Below are 17,120 nucleotides of genomic sequence, written 5' to 3'. Positions count from 1 at the left end.
TGGCTATCTTCAAACCTCAGCTGGGCAGAGCCGGAGTGACCTGCTCTGATGTTGAACTGGGATCCAAAAGGGGTCTGGACTTAGTGGGCCAAAACTCCATCCCAGAAGATGTCATGGTTCCTTCTGTGTTGTCCTGTGACACTGCTCTGGGTCCAGGGCCATGTTGGTACCAACTGCAGAGCCCCTTTTCCAGCAACTTCAGCTCTTCTTTTACTCCAGTGCAGAAACGTATGGGTATCAGTCTTTCTCTTCTTTTACTCCAGTGCAGAAACGTATGGGTATCAGTCTTTCCCTTCTTTTACTCCAGTGCAGAAACACATGGGTATCAGTCTTTCTCTTCTTTTACTCCAAAGCAGAAACGTATGGGTATCAGTCTTTCTCTTCTTTTACTCCAGTGCAGAAACATATCACTATCAGTCTTTCTCTTCTTTTACTCCAATGCAGAAACACATGGGTATCAGTCTTTCGAAGTTCTGTATGAAGGCAATTGTTACCCCACAGTGTGTTTTGGGACGTTTTCTGTGTCTCAGAATTTGTGGCGTCATGGTTGACTTCAGCACTAATTCTATTTCCTCCCCACTGCAGGGCCAAAGAGGAATTCAATTTTAACAGAGTTAAACCAGGATTTTAACCTTACAAAGCTGTTTAAGGGTATTGATTTGCCTGGCCTTTTGTAAATATGAATTGATAGACTGTAGAGACTCCCCTGATAAACACATACTGAAGTGCTGGCACAGTTCTAGCAGCCAAGGACTGGCTGGAAGAATATTTACTCAATGGGATATCCAGGACTTGAAGCTAAAAATCTTGCAAGGTTCTTGTATATAGACCTTGGTAACAACCACAGTCTACATGGCACATGTTAGAATTATTTAGAGCATGAAAATGAACACAAAAATAGAGAGACAGAGAAAAAAGACAGCTTAATGTATTTTGAAGCAGATAAACTTTGAGGTGAGTTCTGGGTGAAAGCTAGTTTTGAATATTATCAATGAAATTGAATTGTTCTTCCTGTGTCTCCAAAGACTGCTGTGTTATGCTGTACACACATTGTAAGTAACATGTACTTAGCAAGAATCACATCCAGAAGTGTCTCTTCATTTCCATACTATTCAAAAGGAGGATAAGCCATGGGGCTCTGCAGGGAATCTGATTCTCTACCTTGCTGACAAAAACCCCTGCAGAGCTTGGGTGCTGGCTCTCCCCCGTGCACTTGTACTTTCAGCTAAGAGATGAAAATTGACAGAGCAACCTGAACTCTGATTTCTCTGTTAAAGTACAGTTTTAGGAGGAAAGCACCAGAAAGCAAAAAACCCCTAATGCACCTAACATGAAAATGTACCACACTGGTATGTGTGTGCCCTGTGTTGTAATCGTGCTAGAGATCTGTGTTTGACACATTATCAATATACACTGACCTTTCACTCTGAAAGATACAATTGAGCAATTGTTAAAATCGCTTGCTTTTTAGGGGCAATAGAATTTTAAGGCCTGGGGTTGAGGAGTTCTTGAATGCGAGTCCAACAACCCAAAGACGTTTGAGAAAAGCGGGAGAGCGTTTCTGAAGCACTCTGACCCCACCCCAAATGTATTTGTTATATTTGCCCAAATATAACAAGGTTTCGAGTGAACAGGATGAAATCACGAGAAATTGGAGTAATCCTTAAAGGTTCCAATGAATCACTGCAGATTCCCGAGTGCTGCTGGGCCGTGCTTTGTTGCAGAGGCCGCGGTGAAACTCTCCGAGCGCGGGGCTCTGCTCATTTATGTGATAACTTTTTCTTGGCTTCGGGTTTTCAACAAAGTTTCAAAGCAACAACAAGGTGCCATTGTGCTCTGAAATGTATGTAAGGCAACATTCATCCAAGTGTTGATCTGCATTTTGCAGGCCAAGAAAAACAACAGTTATTTATATAATCTTATCCATGGTTCTGTTTTTCTCTGGGCACCCCACCCTCCACAAACCAACAGCTGAAAAGCTGGATCTTGCTGAGAGCCTGCTCCTTTCTCGTTTGCTTCTGGGCCTGGAGCTGGACAGAAAAGCCATGTGAAATTCTGCTTGTTGCAGGCATGAAATCAGCAGTGAAACCAGCCAGGTTCCATGCAAAAACACTCGTGCACTTCCCAAAATGTGAAATGTGAGGATTAAATAGCCCAATGTGGGACAAGACACAGTTTCAGAAGAGCAGGGCAATTGGGACATGGATGTGCTACAACCTGTGAGATTTTGTTGCTGAAAAACCCAAGTAACAGCAATGTTTTCACGTTGAGCTTCCTTTCAGCCCTACATTTTACAAGGAAATGTACAAAAGGGACACAAGGTAAACAGGCTGGCTTGTTGGCCTTATTGGACAGATGGAAATTCTGAATTCTTTGCAAGGCTTCATGGGCATCCATCTGTTTCATGGGGCTTAAGAAAACTTCATTTCCTCCCTGATCCCCTATTCCTCTCATAGCTGAATTCCCTGGATTTGAAAAACAAAACCCAACCCTATTTATTTTGCTATAGAAATCAGACTGTTACCTTGGACCAGAGAAACTTGCCCCAGGTTTATCACAAAACCATCACAGGATGATAGAAAGGCTTGGGTTGGACGGGACATTAAAGATCCAGTGCTTGTGTTGATTATCAAATGCTTTGTCAGCCAGAGGTTTTGGGATCTGATGGATCAGAGGAGTGGGATCTGCTGTGCTAGGACTGGCTGGTTTTGCTCTTGTCCTGCAGTGCAGCAAAGCTGTGACTCAGGCACATTGAATGCTGGCATTGGGGACCCATTGTGACCACAGCAAATCCTCCTCGGACTGTTTTTCTGTGTCTTTTGTCACCTTAGTTTAAAGAACTTCTCGAGCAGCGAGCTGGCGTTTTCCTCAGGGAAGGACTTTGGAGACGACAGCGGGCTGGCTGTGTATGTCGCCGAGGCCATCGATGCCACCGTCAGCTGGGAGGACATCAAGTGGCTGCGGGGGCTCACCTCGCTGCCCATCGTGCTGAAAGGGATCCTCAGGGGTGGGTAGCCCTGCTGCCTCCCAGGGGAGGGCAGGGGGAGGGCTGCCACTTCTCCTGCACCGTCAGGAACCCAGCGGGGAAGGCGTTTGTGGGAGCAGCTGCTTAAAGAAGTGCCTGGTGTTGTCACCAACGCCACCATTAACACCATCATGCCAGTAATTTTGCAGTGGACAAAATCATTCAGCAAAAGAATTTCTTACTGATGAGTTCTGGAACATAATAGAGAAAATAAGGGCTAGCAACCAAGGTGGCTGCTGATCCAAAGGGATAAAATGTTCTGCTCCAACTTTCCAAGCTAATTTTCTGGTCTTATTACTTAAAGATAAAACCTTTTTCTGTGTTGAGGCGAGGCTTTGGTAGGATGAAGCCCTAAGGTGTCAGCATGAGCTGACAATGGTTTTCTCAGTGATTCCCTGATTGTGGTGTGTACAAGCTCCCACTTATGGAGGGGCACATCCTGTTTGGGTTTTCTCCTAGCTGACGATGCCAAAGAAGCTGTAAAGCTTGGGGTAAACGGGATCCTGGTGTCAAATCATGGAGCACGACAGCTTGATGGGGTCCCTGCTACTGTGAGTATTCATGCCAATATGCTCCAGCAATCTCTAATTTTCTCTGCCTTTTTGGCTTCTTGTTTGCTTTCTCTGAACATGTGAAAGCTGGAGGAAAAACCTGGAATAAGTGTTCTGTGCCTTAAGCCATGAGTAATAACCTCTCTCCACTTCTCTATGTATGTCACATCGTACTCTGAGTTAGACACAGCCTTTCCTTGCTAGATCAAATTGGAAAATCTTTCAGAATTTTTCTTCCACGTCTTCCTTTTCATCCATTTCTGAAAAACCCTCTTGCCATTTGCAGCACACTGAAGGTTGTATTAGGGTCGTTTTTCCTCTTTTAATATTCTTTGGAGGCTTCTGAAAAATTGCAGTTAAGGAACAGCTAAAGGCAGAATGAAACTCTCCATTTTTCTCCTTTCAAGTATTTTCACCTTTGGAAAAGGGAGAGAGTGGTTAAATTACAGTTTTTCCTTTTTCCTTTTCCTTGTCGTGCTACCCCATGACTTTTCCAAAGGTGAAAGGGATTTGAGAATTTCTCCATCGGCAAAAAAGAAAGAAGTAAAGGAAAATGAAAAAGTATGTGCTCAAGATGAAGGAAAAACCCCAAAATTCCAGTCATCACTCATCTTGCTTCATTTGGTGTGGGAAAGCTGCACAAATAAAAAGAGAATGAAAGGGAGGGGAATCAAAGCCCAGTTGTGCCTCTCAGAGTATTTCCAATATGTTCTCGATGAAAAACCTCCTGTTCTCCATGATGGTTCCCTGAAGGGAGAGGGGAGCAGGTCCTCTTGTCACCTCCTGGGCAAGTATTCCCCAATCTCACTGAGAGTATTTGAAACTCCTGGACAAGCCTGTGTGTGAGGTAATCCAACAGCAACAATGTATAAGGTTGTTAAAAACATCATTTTGAGGAACCCGGGAGAGCTCAAGAAATACAAATTGATTTTTGACAGCTGCAGCAGAAGAGAAATTTGCAAAGTCCTTGTTAGGGGTTACTCCTTTGCCACACCACAGGGCAGAGGAGAGCTGCTAAAGCTGATGAGTTCCCTGGGTTTATGGTAGAACACTACTTCACAATGCCTGTTTTTATAAAGAATCTGCATCAGGTCATGTTAAATGGTTCTGATTTAGAAACATAATCATTTGCTTCAGTTTCCTGGGGTTTCAGATGGTGAGCTGAACCCAAGCTGGTCAATATTTCTAGTGTCTAGTTACGCGTTGAGGAAATCGATGTTTTAATTATGGTTTGCATCATGCTTTAGTTATTAGAGCACTTGAATGTTGGTACGGTTTGTCAGGATGTAGAGAGTGGTCTCTGGATATGGAAATAGATCCAAAATATGTCTGGCAAGAGAGCAAAACCAAAGGGAGGGGGAAAATCACAGCAAGTGCCAAACTTGAAGAAAATTTTAATCCAAATCTAAAAACAAAGTGCACTTTCAAGTTTTTTCCCTCCATCTTCTAGTCATTTTTATCCATTAGAAAGGAAATGAATTACATCCGTATTTGAAAGATGTGAATTTGTGTGTCTTTTGTCTTACTTCCACACACTCTTTCCAGTCTCCTTAATACTTGGCTTCTGGTGGTGCTCCTTTCCTGATTTTCATGAATAGGAACTATTTAGGTGGCCTTGTAGGAAAATCTGCCCTGTAATTAATGCTCCAGGAGCATTCAGGAGGCTCATCCTTTCATTGGGACCTCTTGCATGGCAAGAAGAATTACTTAATTCCCTGGTTACACACTTGTAACTTGAGAACAGTAAAAATATCTCCCCTTATTTGTATCACTGGTGTAGGGGATAAGCTGAGAAAGGGGATGAGCAGAGCTCAGTGAAAGCATTAAAAGAAATTACTTGCCACCTTGCTCAAAACTTAGAGGAAAGTTAATTTTTTCTCACATTAAGAAGTTTTTCTCTATAGTCATTCCTGTAAATAGATGCATTGTCAAAAGGGAAAATGCATTAATTAAAATTTTTCAGCCAACTCTAAGTTCTTCCAGGCATGTGTTTTTCTCACTCCTTGTCTGTAGGTACAGTGCCTGCTCTGGGCTCCTGAGCTGGCCCTCAGGATAAATGAATGGGAAATTTAAACAGGGAAGCAAAGATGATTATTTAAAAAGTGAGCTGATCCAATTTCTTCCCCTGACTAGTGAAGACTGGAAGTTTGGGAGGTAACTCCATGAAAAGGCTTCCTTAGTGCTGTTTCATATATTCTGCATAAGAATCAGATACTGGCTTGTGTATCTGATTGTGATTGATATGTGCCATGGGGTCAGATGGCCACTTTGTGAGACCCTGCTGATTCTCATTCTGTTTATGTGACTCTCCAAAGAAATCTGACCTTTGTATGTACCTTCTACCCTGCAAAGGCACTGCTGGTTCTCAATACAAAGCTGTGTTATTTGGGTGTGTATATTTAGGCATGCAACTGCTCATTAAGCTGCTGTAAAGCTTGGATCCTATGTGTAAGAACTGGCTCAAAAAATAAATAGGGTTTCAGGAGCAGCCAAGCTGTGTTCCTGGTTTCTCTCTCTTAGATTGATGTCTTGCCTGAAATCGTGGAGGCAGTGGAGGGGAAGGTGGAGGTGTTCCTGGATGGTGGGGTGAGAAGAGGCACGGACGTTCTCAAGGCACTGGCTCTTGGTGCCAAAGCTGTTTTCGTTGGGAGACCCGTCCTCTGGGGCCTGGCTTATCAAGTAAGTGAGGGGAAGCTCCAATGCATGACTTCAGATCCCCAGAGTCACTGTTCAGCCCTATTAAATGTACATGTGTGTGTGTGTGATGCATCTCTGTGCATCCAGATCTTCTGATTTGCTGTTTGCTAAAGTTTGCTGTGACCAACCCTCAGGATTTATGGTTGTGCAGAAAACCTTTCTTGGCACAAGTCTCCATGCCTATGCCTACACACATAAACGTACACACAATAGTTCACATTGTCTCCTAATCTCCCAGGGTGAAGAAGGAGTAAAAGAAGTTCTCCAGATGCTGAAGGAAGAGTTTCGCCTGGCAATGGCTTTGACAGGTGGGACATTGACATTTCCTCTCTGTAATCACGTTTTCTCTTCTGCCCCAGGCAAGATGCTATAGCAACTTGCATGAGGGGAATGTTTGCAATCTAAACAGGTTAGTCTGTGGAGAAATGGGAAAAAGTTACCCCTGCCTTATAAATGGGGAACCAAGAAGATTTAGGTGAAAACATTATTTTGGGTTTTTTTTTTTCACTAGGAGAGCAATAAATCTGTAGAAAAGTAATGGCAAATCTTTGGTTGCTGAGGGGTGGATTTCATCTGACAGAATGGAGATTTTTATAAGGCAGAAAAAGAAAAGGCTTAGAGTGGGTTGGAAAATCAGGGGCTTGAACTGATCTGCAACTTCTCCTCCAGGATGCCGGAGAGTAGAAGAAATTGGCAGGACACTGGTCCGAAGACATCAAGGATTGCTTTCCAAGATTTAGGTCTGAAGACTCTTGCCTTGTGCGTTGCCTGTTGTGCTTCCAGACAAAATCCAACTGCATTCCCTCTGAGGGCCTCCTCCTGCAATCCTGACTGAGGGAATGCTTGCTCTGTAGGAAATCACTTGTTGAAGAAATAACTCAAAGCAAATTTTACAGGTGCTTCCAAATCTCTCGGGCTCTTAAGGAAAGCTGCTACACTGGGAGGTGTGATTAGAGATGGACCTTTATACAAGACCAGCATAGAAACTTCAAGGTGTTTTGCAACAAATGCTGATAATTAATTTCCATGCCTGGGAGTAATTTAGCTGTTAAAGTGAAACTATAAACAGAAATGCTGAAATTTAAAATGCAAAAGATGCTTCTTGCTCACTGTTTAGAGAAACCAGACTGAAGATTGTAGAGATTAAATCTTGCTTTCCTATGAACAGAATGTCCTTTCCCTAGTGACTTTATAAGCATCTGGGCTTGTGGCACGTAGGCTGTAGGAGCCCAGAGGACTCTTCCTTGTAAGGAACCAAAGAGCAAAGCAAAACTGGGGAAAACTGGGGAAATTCAGCAGTTTAAGTGGCACAAGCCCCTCTGCAATCAGACAGCTGTTATGTATGTGCATGGGATGTACATCAGAGCCTTGGCTACTGCAAATCCCTGTAGCCCAAACTGTGCCAGCTGCAGCCACCTGGAGCTCCGAGTCACATTTTTCACCTGGACTGATTTGCTAATAGTGGCAAGGGAGGGCTGATGCTGCCTGGGAGAGTTTGTAGAATTTGCAGCCGTGTGCAAAAGGGAAACTGGAATAATTGAGGCATTAACCCATGGCTTGGGAAGAGCCTAGTGGCTCTGTTCAGTTTCCATGCACACCCTTAAGTCAGGTAAATCTTGGTGTTCTTCACTCTGCTCATGATGGGGATGCAGAGACACGCAGGATCTGTGCCTCTGTTCTCTGAACAACCAAAATATATCCACTGAATTCAGGAGAAATTTTGCAACTGTAAAGAGTAAAAGAGGTAAGACTATACTGTTCTCATCTTGGGTAAAACCAAGACTAGTTCTTCACCTGTCTCACCTCCCTTGCACATATGGCAATTTTACAGGGAGCAGGGAAAGGCCACACAGGTTTTGAATACCTTGCTGTGAAAATTTAATGTTCATTTTTAAAGAAGACCAAAAAAGATTAAAAACCCCTTCATTTCATGGTTTCACTGACATCACCAGCTCCACCATTTGTTTCCCATCAGCCTCGTGCATTCTGACTCTCCCGCTTTGCTCGGTTTGAAATATCCCTTACTGAGCTTTGGAGGCAGCTTTGTAATGAAATGATGGAATATTATAATGGGAACTAAAGCTGGGGCTGGAACTCGAAATGGGGAGAAAACCCAAAAGGCCACATGCTTGCCCTCCAGTTGTAAAATCTGTACTCTTATTTACTGCAGAGTATGGTCTGTTTTGTGAGAGTTGCGTAGCAACAAAATAAAGTTTATCTGTGCAAGGAAATATGAATGTTTCTCAGAGAACAGCGAAACATAATTTCTGCTGTTTACTGCACTTATCATATCTGTTGCAATGTGGACTGTGTCAGATGTCAATTACAGACTAAATTCGGCAAGACTGTTTATTTGAGATAATATAAATGTTACTTAAAAGACAGGGGCATAATATCTTATGTTTACATGTTTAAGATCTATTTCTAAAGCTCAGAAGATGCAGTTTCCTGTCTTTGCCCCAGCCAGATTCGAGGAAAGTTCTGAAACTCTGTGGTTCAGTAGAAGTTCTGATGGTGAGGAAACTGGTTTTGTTACTTGTGCGTAATTCACTGCTTCTGGTTCCTCTGGGATAAGGGGTTTACATTGTTTTTTCCTGCCTGTTATCTGAGAATCGTCTGACTGCCTTCCAGCTCAACCCTAGTAAGACTAGACAAGCACTAAAAACCAAAATTAGAGCCAAGTACTTAAAGGCTGTGAGACTGTTAACAGAAAGTTAATTAATTTGTCTGATAGAATTCTCTTTTTAAAATATTCCACAGTGAAGAGAATTTCTTTTGATCTTGAGACAGCCAAACACAACTATTTTTTCAAATTATTAAATAATAAAAAAAAAAGGGCAGGAATTCTGTTTGGTTTGGGTTAAAAAACAGAAAGACTGAGTGCCCTCAACCATTTTAAAAACTGGACAATGTCCAGGCTAAGGAAAAAATCTATCTCCACACTTGCTTCATCTGGAGAAGCTGAGAAAAAACCAGAGCACACAGGTGATAGTAGATCTTTCTATGGTTTGTGAGAGTGTTTCTGAGGAGAAGGTAAGTAATGTAACCAAAAAAATAGGTCTTTGTGAAATAGGTAAGTAGAAAATTATTTGTCTTAAGTAACAAATGAACCCAACAAACTTTTAGGAACAATTAGTCATAGTCCTTATATGAAGGCACAGAAGTAGAGGGAAGCAGAAATATTTTGCATTTATGATGCTTTAGTGTAACTGCCCACCCAAATGTCAAATAACAACCAGGATGGGTTAAACAGCAAAATGATCTTCTGGCTTCACTTGGGCTCCATATTAAGTCACAAATACAAAGAAAAATTATCTACATAGAAAATATTCTACATAGAGTGATATTTCAGTACCCAGAAAGACAGCACTCAGCTGGTGTGCTGGGGACTGGGAAAAATCCCAGCTGGTTTGGGAGGCTGGTGAACGATCAGTGGCTGAGTGGGGCTCTCTAACCACCTCCCAGGAAGGACCAGGAACATTCCCTGGAAAAGGAGACTGCAGCTCTCAATGCAAAAATATTAACACATGTTCTGTGAAGAGAGAAGAGACCAAAAGCAAAACCTGGGGGTGTGAAAGAGGAGGAAGATCCTGCGCTTTTCAGGAGAAAGTGGTACTTCCCAAGAGGTTCAGATGCGAGGCAGGCCCTCACACACTGGTGTTTCATGTTCAGCCTGTGTGTGGAGTTCCCTGCTGCTGCCAGTTCAGAAGTTTCCCTTTCTGGAAGCATTGCCACAAAGTTGTCTCCAGTGAGCTCCTGGAGGATTAAACCCACTGAACAGAGGGTGGCATTCTCCACAGGATATGCAGAAACCACTCAGGAGGTTTGGAGAGGCCTCAGCCCCATTTTGGGATCTTGACAACCGAGATCAAGACGTGCATTTTTAGCACTAAGTTCTAAAGAAATCAATCTGTTTCAAAGTGGTGAGGTCACTGAAAGAGCCCGTGATGTGTTCTGGACAGCTGATCACATCAAGGCTGGACATGCAGGGAGCAGGGTTCTCCTAAGGAAAAAACCAGTATCCTTCTGGAAAAGCCCACCTTGAGCAGGTTTGGCTGTGCTGGGAACGTCTTTGCCATGAGAGTCCTGCAGTTGAACTCAGCAGAGGAGAGCACAGCACTGTGGGCTGGCTCAGCAGATGGCAGGAGTCAGCTGAGGGCTGTGGGAACATCTGACCTTTCAGATCAAACTGAGGAGGAGGAGAAGGTTACTGCAGCTTGAGGACAGATTTTCCTCTCTCTCTCACTTGCCTGTCAGTCCTTTGAAGCAGAGACCTGCTGCTTTTCAAATGTTTGGAGCATGCACACAGGGTGGAGAATCCAGTAAGTAAATAATAGGAGTCATAATTCAGTGCACTGAAGCTGAGGAGCTGTGAAAGACATGATCTGTTTTCTTGTGACCTCCACCTCTCGCTGTGACTCCGGGACACGTTATTGTGTTTTATTTGCACTAGTGGCCAAGCCAAACAAATAGCTCTGGAACTGGGAAGGACTCCACCTCCATTCCCCAATTCTTCAGGTTGAGCATGAAACTTGTCTGTCTTACTGGGAATTTCTGAACATAAACAAACAGACACTTAGAGTAACTCGCCTTGATAAATGGGCAGTGTAGGTCGGGGCCTGCTGGATATGCAGGCGACTCAAAGATGAAGCAGAGCTGGGGAAGTAGGCAGGAATGGCTCTGCTTTTCTTGGCTTCTCAAATGGTTTTCAGGCTGAAATCAAATACTTGAGTGCATGAGGAAAGCTGGCTTCTGAAGTCATGATTTTGCACTGAACCTCACTGTAAGGATATCTCTTATAAAGCTACTTTTGATGTGGAAATTTGGCTCCAAACCACACTGAAGGCCATTATAAATAACCACTTCATCACAGGACACACAGAAGTTGGCTTCCTTGAACACTCCTAGAAAGCAAACCTAACCTTATTGAGCCATAACCTCAGCTAGTGTAAATCAGAGAAGCTCCATTGACTTCATTAGTTTATACTGATTTACACCAGCTGTGACTGCAGCCCACAATACAGCAAGATATGTCAGCTTTTAAATTCTGTCACTGGGTGTTGAACAAAACTGGTTTTAAAACAAGACTGGCAATCCCAGATTTAGGTCCTAATGAGATGCAGCATTGTAATTGTTTCACGATGCTTGTGTGCTCCATTTTGTTTTCATTTTTGCATTGCTTCTGTTTTTCTTATCTCCTGCCAAACAGAGGAAGAGTACCACATATGTTACATTCATAACAAAGATGTTTTGCTGCATCGAGAACACGTCCTCCAGATGCAAAATGCCTTTGTGCTGTAGCTCAGCTTCTTCCTTTGCATAGGTACATGGGTTGTGTGCCAACACAAGAACGCCCTTGAGGGCAGCCCTGTGTTTCCCCAGGGCCTGGGGCTCTGGAAAGGGGCACCCAGAGGCTGTCCCAAAGGAACTTCAAAGGTCTGATTCCCCCTTATGGATTTCTAGCTCCTAAGGTGGCTCATTTCAGGAGGGCGGGATGAATTGTGCCCGAGAGCACCCTGCTAGGACCACCCTGAGTCCATCAATACTCTGTCACAGTCCTGCAGGGTGCTCAGGTAATTATCCACACTGAGTAATCAGCTGGCACCTCTGTGGTGTGGAAGGCTGGGAGGTGCATACAGATGGATTATTCAGCCAAAGGGAAGACATTCATATAACCAGACTGACAGTGATTAATACTGGTTATTACTTTGTGACAGCAGCAGCTGTAACTTCCAGTCCCAGCCAAGGCAGCGCTGTGCACTGCAGAGATGCTTTTCTGCAGGCAGCAGTCTCTGCTCAACAGAGTCAGAAGGGTAAACTGACAGGCAGAGGCAGAGAAAGCCTCTCTCTAAAATGGGGGCACAGAAAAACTGATTCCCCCAGCTAAATCCTTTAACTTTCCCTTCCACTACCTTAACTCACAGCTCTCCCTAGGGCAGGTAACTCTGGGGTGGACAACACACACCACAAATACTCAACAAGCAGGGGAAGGTCCACAGGCAAACAGAGCTGAGGGGCTTTAGGAGAACTGAAGGTAGTGGATTTTAAACTCTTAGTTGTCATTACAAAGGTTCCTGCAAAGCAGGTATTCACCATAAGGTTTATTTCATGTGAGATGCGTCTCATGTTTGAGAACAGTCACCAAGACTTCGAAGGAAGGTGTGAAGACTCTCCAAAAAAGTGACACAGCATAAACTCAGCTGTTACAGGAATTCAGGATGGGCATTGTGCACATCTCTACTCTATGGCCAGAAAATGAGTTCAGCATGTTCTGTTACCAAAACCAGAAACCCAGCATGGGTGTGAGAGGAACAATCTTCCTGACAGGTAAGATCTGAATGCTGATCAGAGATGGGAATTCAAACAGCAGGATCATCTCCCATATCTAAGCTTCCTTCCTCTGGGTCTGTACACATATTCTATCAAAGAGAGAGGCTGAAGAGTGTAGGTGGGGGTCTGTGTTATAATTTTAATCCAAATTGTCACTGACTTAGGAGTTACATGTCTGCAGCCTTCCCATTAGGTAGTTAAGAGCAGCAAAAATTACTGAATTTGGTATAAATTCCTTTTGGCAAGCTTATGTCTCTACCCAAGAACCTGGAAGAGCTAGAGAAGTGCCCTTCATGCAAGAAACTCCACTGGCAAGCTCTTTCAAAGAGCTACAAACAGAGAAATGTATTTTAGGAAAGAGGAACTTGTGCTTTCCTGAGACTGTGACCAACAGAATATATCTGCAATTAAAGAGTAAGAGTTGGCACTAATCCACCTCATTTCCTTACTGCCTGCTGGTGAGTTTGTTCCACAGCTCCCAATCCATGGCTGCAGGGCTGGGGGCTGTGGCACTGCACCTCACTGCACGCTGCATGTTTTCTGCCGTGCCCACAGCTGTGACATCCCTGGGTGGGATCACACAGGGACCCTGGGGAGGGAAGGGTGGCTGGCACTTCTGGGCAGTCTTTGTCCTTTGGGAATAGTTGGACATGAGGTATGGACAGGTGTGAGTGTTGCTGGGGTGTTTTTGGTGAGAAGGTAAGAGCTCATTTTCATTTTTCAAGAGCCCCCTACCCGGGATTAAAGATGAAGATTTGCCAGATGGGACAAGGGACTGCTTAGGTGGGATTTTGGTGGCCTGTGGTGCTTCAGCAGCACTTTATGTCAGCACTGAGTCTTGTGGCAGGGAAACCCAGTCCCTGGTGCCCATACTCCATCCACAGCCATGGTAAGGAATCTATAGAGAAGACTGGCAAAGGCCTTCTAGTGAACCTACAGGCTCTGTTCTCCCTACTTTCCCAAGAGACACCCAAGTTTTCATACATTTCACTGGAACTTTTGTAGGTATATATCAAGTTTATAGTATTTGAATCAGTGGGACTTGCAGCTGTCATGTGAGGTATTTGATGGTTGCTTTTATCAGGAATTTTGAGGCCACAGCTGGAGGAAAGCAGCAAGTTCTGTGGCAAGGCTGCTGTGGTGATTGTTCTCAGTTTGGCAAGGCCTGTGCCGTAGCCTTTTAAATGCTGCAGGTTATTTTCCAGACAAACTTGCCCTGTTACAGAGTTGGTGCTGAATCACAGAATCAAAGAATGGCTTGGATTTAAAGGGACCTTAAAACTCACCTGGTTCCCAGGCTCCTGCCATGGGCAGGGGCAGCTTCCACTAGACCAGGTTGCTCAGAGCTTCATTCAATCCATCTTTTGTGGATAGAAAGATGAACAGTCCCAGTACGTGACATGCACACTTTAATAGACAAATAACCCAAATAGATTATGATCCCTGTGCCTCACTCTCTGTGTTGTCTATCCACAAACTATACCTCAAACAGATTTGGTCTCCCAACCTTTGCTTTTTGTGTGCTCCCTGCTAATAGGCTGAGAGACATCTCTGACAGCTCCAGCTCCAGTTTGTGTTCTGGTTATTCAGTGCTTCCAGAGACACTGGGATGACCTCCTGGCACCACTGACAGTCCTTCTCCTGTGAGTCTAGGGACAGACACTTGCAAGTACTTATGTGTAGGTTTATAACTGCTGCATAACAGACTACAAAACCACACCCAACAGAAATAATTCGCTGGCATGCTAATTAGCATCAGCCCAGACACTTCAACCATCTGTGTGCTCTGCTTTTTATCTGTTTCAAGTGTGTTGGATTTGGGTGTACATGCCTCCTCTGCAAGCATAAAACCATACTTTTGATCTATTGCAGAAAAGGCCCTTCTACCATAAAGATAAAAATATTTTTTAAAAATCCTTTTGATTCTCAATCCTTTTTCCATTATTGCTCTGATATGGATGGGACCATATTGTCAAGTTATTACAGAGGATGTAGAGTGCATCCAAAGAACAAGGAACTGTAGAGCACATCCAGCCCTCTAGCTCATTTATTAATTTGTGTTGCTCTTTACTGATGTGTTTGAAAATCTTCAGCACCATGTGATGAGCAAAGATGTTGGCTGCAACACATACATGAAGTGTGTCTTAGCCAACACTGTGGCTGCTGCCATGATTTCTAGAGCTGTGGTTGTAGCACAATCTGAATTCCATTCTGAATTTGTGCACTGGATAATTGACCTTGGAAGACTTTTGTTGCCTCTGAGAAGCATTTTGATTATTAACACAGGGAAAGCATATGTCTGTTACTACAAATATTAATACATGGGAATGCAGGAGGCAGCATCCTGAGCTAGCCTTTATCAGTCTTACCTTCCCACGCTCATGAAAAAATGACTGTGGAGAAATTCCTTGAAGCTTCTCTTTCCTTTTCTACTTGTAATCAGGATAGACTATTGCCACTGCCTCACTGGGTGTGAGGAGGTGTCACTGTGATTAGTTTTGCTCCCCCTTGGTTTTGTTTGCAGTGCTGGCCATAGTTATTCCATCCACGTCACCACAGTAAATGGCAGAACAGCTCATCCCAGCATTTGAGTGTTCAGTGAAGTGTGTCAATTAATTACTCTTCACTTCTGCTGTCACACAGACACTTCTGTTGCCCCAACATGATGGTTTTAAGCAGCACAACAGTACGTAAACAGCTGATAAAAGCAGGACCATCAGCCTAGTAAGAATGTTGGATTTTGGGTGTAGTGCAAAAAACCAGAGTGTAACTTTAGGGGATGTTTGTTGTCAAAAGCAGAAATTCCTAGTAAAATGTTTTCTACTTTATATTTTCCAAATCAAGTGATCCTGAGTCCATTCTAGTGTGTGGTTTAGATCTGTAAAACAAAATTTTGCACGGGTGTCTGGCTAAGGGGCTGCCTGTTGATCTCATGTGTAATGTGCACAGCCCAAGCAGCTCCCAGTTGCATGTGGGAGCAGAGGAGCCACACTAAAGTGTGTATTCAACACCTGCCTTATAAGTTTTCCTGCCCTGACCATGACTTTTTGGAGTTTACTTGTGTCCTGGTGGTGAACCTGTGTCTGATTTCCCAGAGGTGAAACCTTTGTGCCATGCAGGACCCAACTCCTCTGCAGCCATTGCAAATATTCCAAGTGTACACAGATCAGTAAAAAGATGGAGTGAGTACTTGGTCTTGGTGTGGAGGTGCAAGTGGGATGATTTTGAGGCTCTTTCATCTCAAAAAAAGAACATAGAGGGTGCTGTGGCTGAAAGTTGAAGGTGTTTAAAACAAAGCTTTTTTTTTTCAGCAACAAGGATTATGAGTGTTTAAATGTTCTGAAGGGATGTGATATATTGTACTTTGTAGTTTTTAAATTGAATACATTTTTTTTAGAGGATATCCTCTATTTTGACTAAAAGATATTGGAGAGTTTTTGATTGAAATGTTCTGGTTTTTCATGGTCAAAACGAAATGGGGTGATTGCAACATCTTTAAAACTTCCTCAGTCTATCACCTTCCATTAAGAAGGTGATGTTTTTGGTGGTAATTTTTTAAATTTATGGCTGAATCTGTGAGAATCAGACAAGACAGGATAGTTTGCATGACTGATTTGTGCAGGCCAAGCTACAAAAAGGTGTTCCAGTTTCCTGATCCTGAATGGTGCTGAGCCTCTTCACCAGGACTTCCCAATGGCTCTGGGCATTTAGGATTTTTAATCCTTTGAGTCAGTGTTGATACCTTCCTGAATTAGACTCATTAAAGCTCTGCTCTGTCACCTTGTATCTCTGACATCTCTGCTTTTGACTTTGCTGGTGTAGCTACATCAGACATCTCACTGTCTTGCTGACCCACAGTAGGTTTGAGAGAATAATTCCAGGCTTTGTGAAAATGGAACATTTCTAAAGCAGCGGCTCCTCACTAATCTGCAGAGAGAAAACATGCATGACAGGCAGTGGGGATTCCATTTTTCAGGATCCAGGGTTTAAGACAAGCTTAAAGGAGTCTTATTAAAAGTGTTTTCCAGTGCATGTGGCTCCTTCTGACAGCACCCAGGTGGTTAAGAAACCAGCATTAAGAATAAAAGCCGTTTCTCTTTTCTGCACAACAAATGGTTCAAGTGTCTGGTATTCAATTCAGAAAGGAAACCTGCAGCAGTCATGTCCCCTGAAATAAACCAACCAACATTTTGAGCTGCCAACACTTCTGTCTATTACGTCAAGGCATCGCAAAGTTTAAAGCATAGCAAAGTAATATATATATATATATTTTTTTTTTTTCAGTAATCCCAGGGTAAATATTAGGTAGACAGCATTTCTGCTGTGCGCATTAAAAGCCCAAATGAATTTGAAAAGCCTGCAAGTGCACTTTGGGGATTTCGGAAAGTGTCGTTTGACCATGAGCTAAGACCAGGAGCTGCCATTTTGCAGATGGGGCAGGAGGGAAAGGAGTTTGGCCTCATTCATAACTTCACAGCTACTGCAAATATCAGCTGATGAATATTTATGTTATGACT

At 43.4% G+C, this 17,120-nt stretch overlaps 1 protein-coding gene across 1 annotated transcript in view; it reads left to right on the top strand.

Annotated features, from left to right (window-relative positions):
• Positions 1-13,034, top strand: part of LOC135297775 (2-Hydroxyacid oxidase 1-like) — a 51,315-nt gene extending 38,281 nt beyond the window's left edge. Inside the window, exons 6-10 of the mRNA XM_064415689.1 lie at positions 2,832-3,007; positions 3,485-3,576; positions 6,097-6,255; positions 6,512-6,581; positions 6,943-13,034. Coding sequence (XP_064271759.1) covers positions 2,832-3,007; positions 3,485-3,576; positions 6,097-6,255; positions 6,512-6,581; positions 6,943-7,013 — 568 coding nt within the window. The 3' untranslated portion in view covers positions 7,014-13,034. The remainder of the gene's footprint in view (positions 1-2,831; positions 3,008-3,484; positions 3,577-6,096; positions 6,256-6,511; positions 6,582-6,942) is intronic.
• The last annotated feature ends 4,086 nt before the right edge of the window (positions 13,035-17,120 follow it).

Source organism: Passer domesticus, chromosome 3, assembly GCF_036417665.1.
Source record: "Passer domesticus isolate bPasDom1 chromosome 3, bPasDom1.hap1, whole genome shotgun sequence".
Taxonomy (NCBI): domain Eukaryota; kingdom Metazoa; phylum Chordata; class Aves; order Passeriformes; family Passeridae; genus Passer; species Passer domesticus.
Note: the sequence above shows the minus strand (reverse complement) of the source record. Positions and strands in the feature narration are given on the sequence as shown.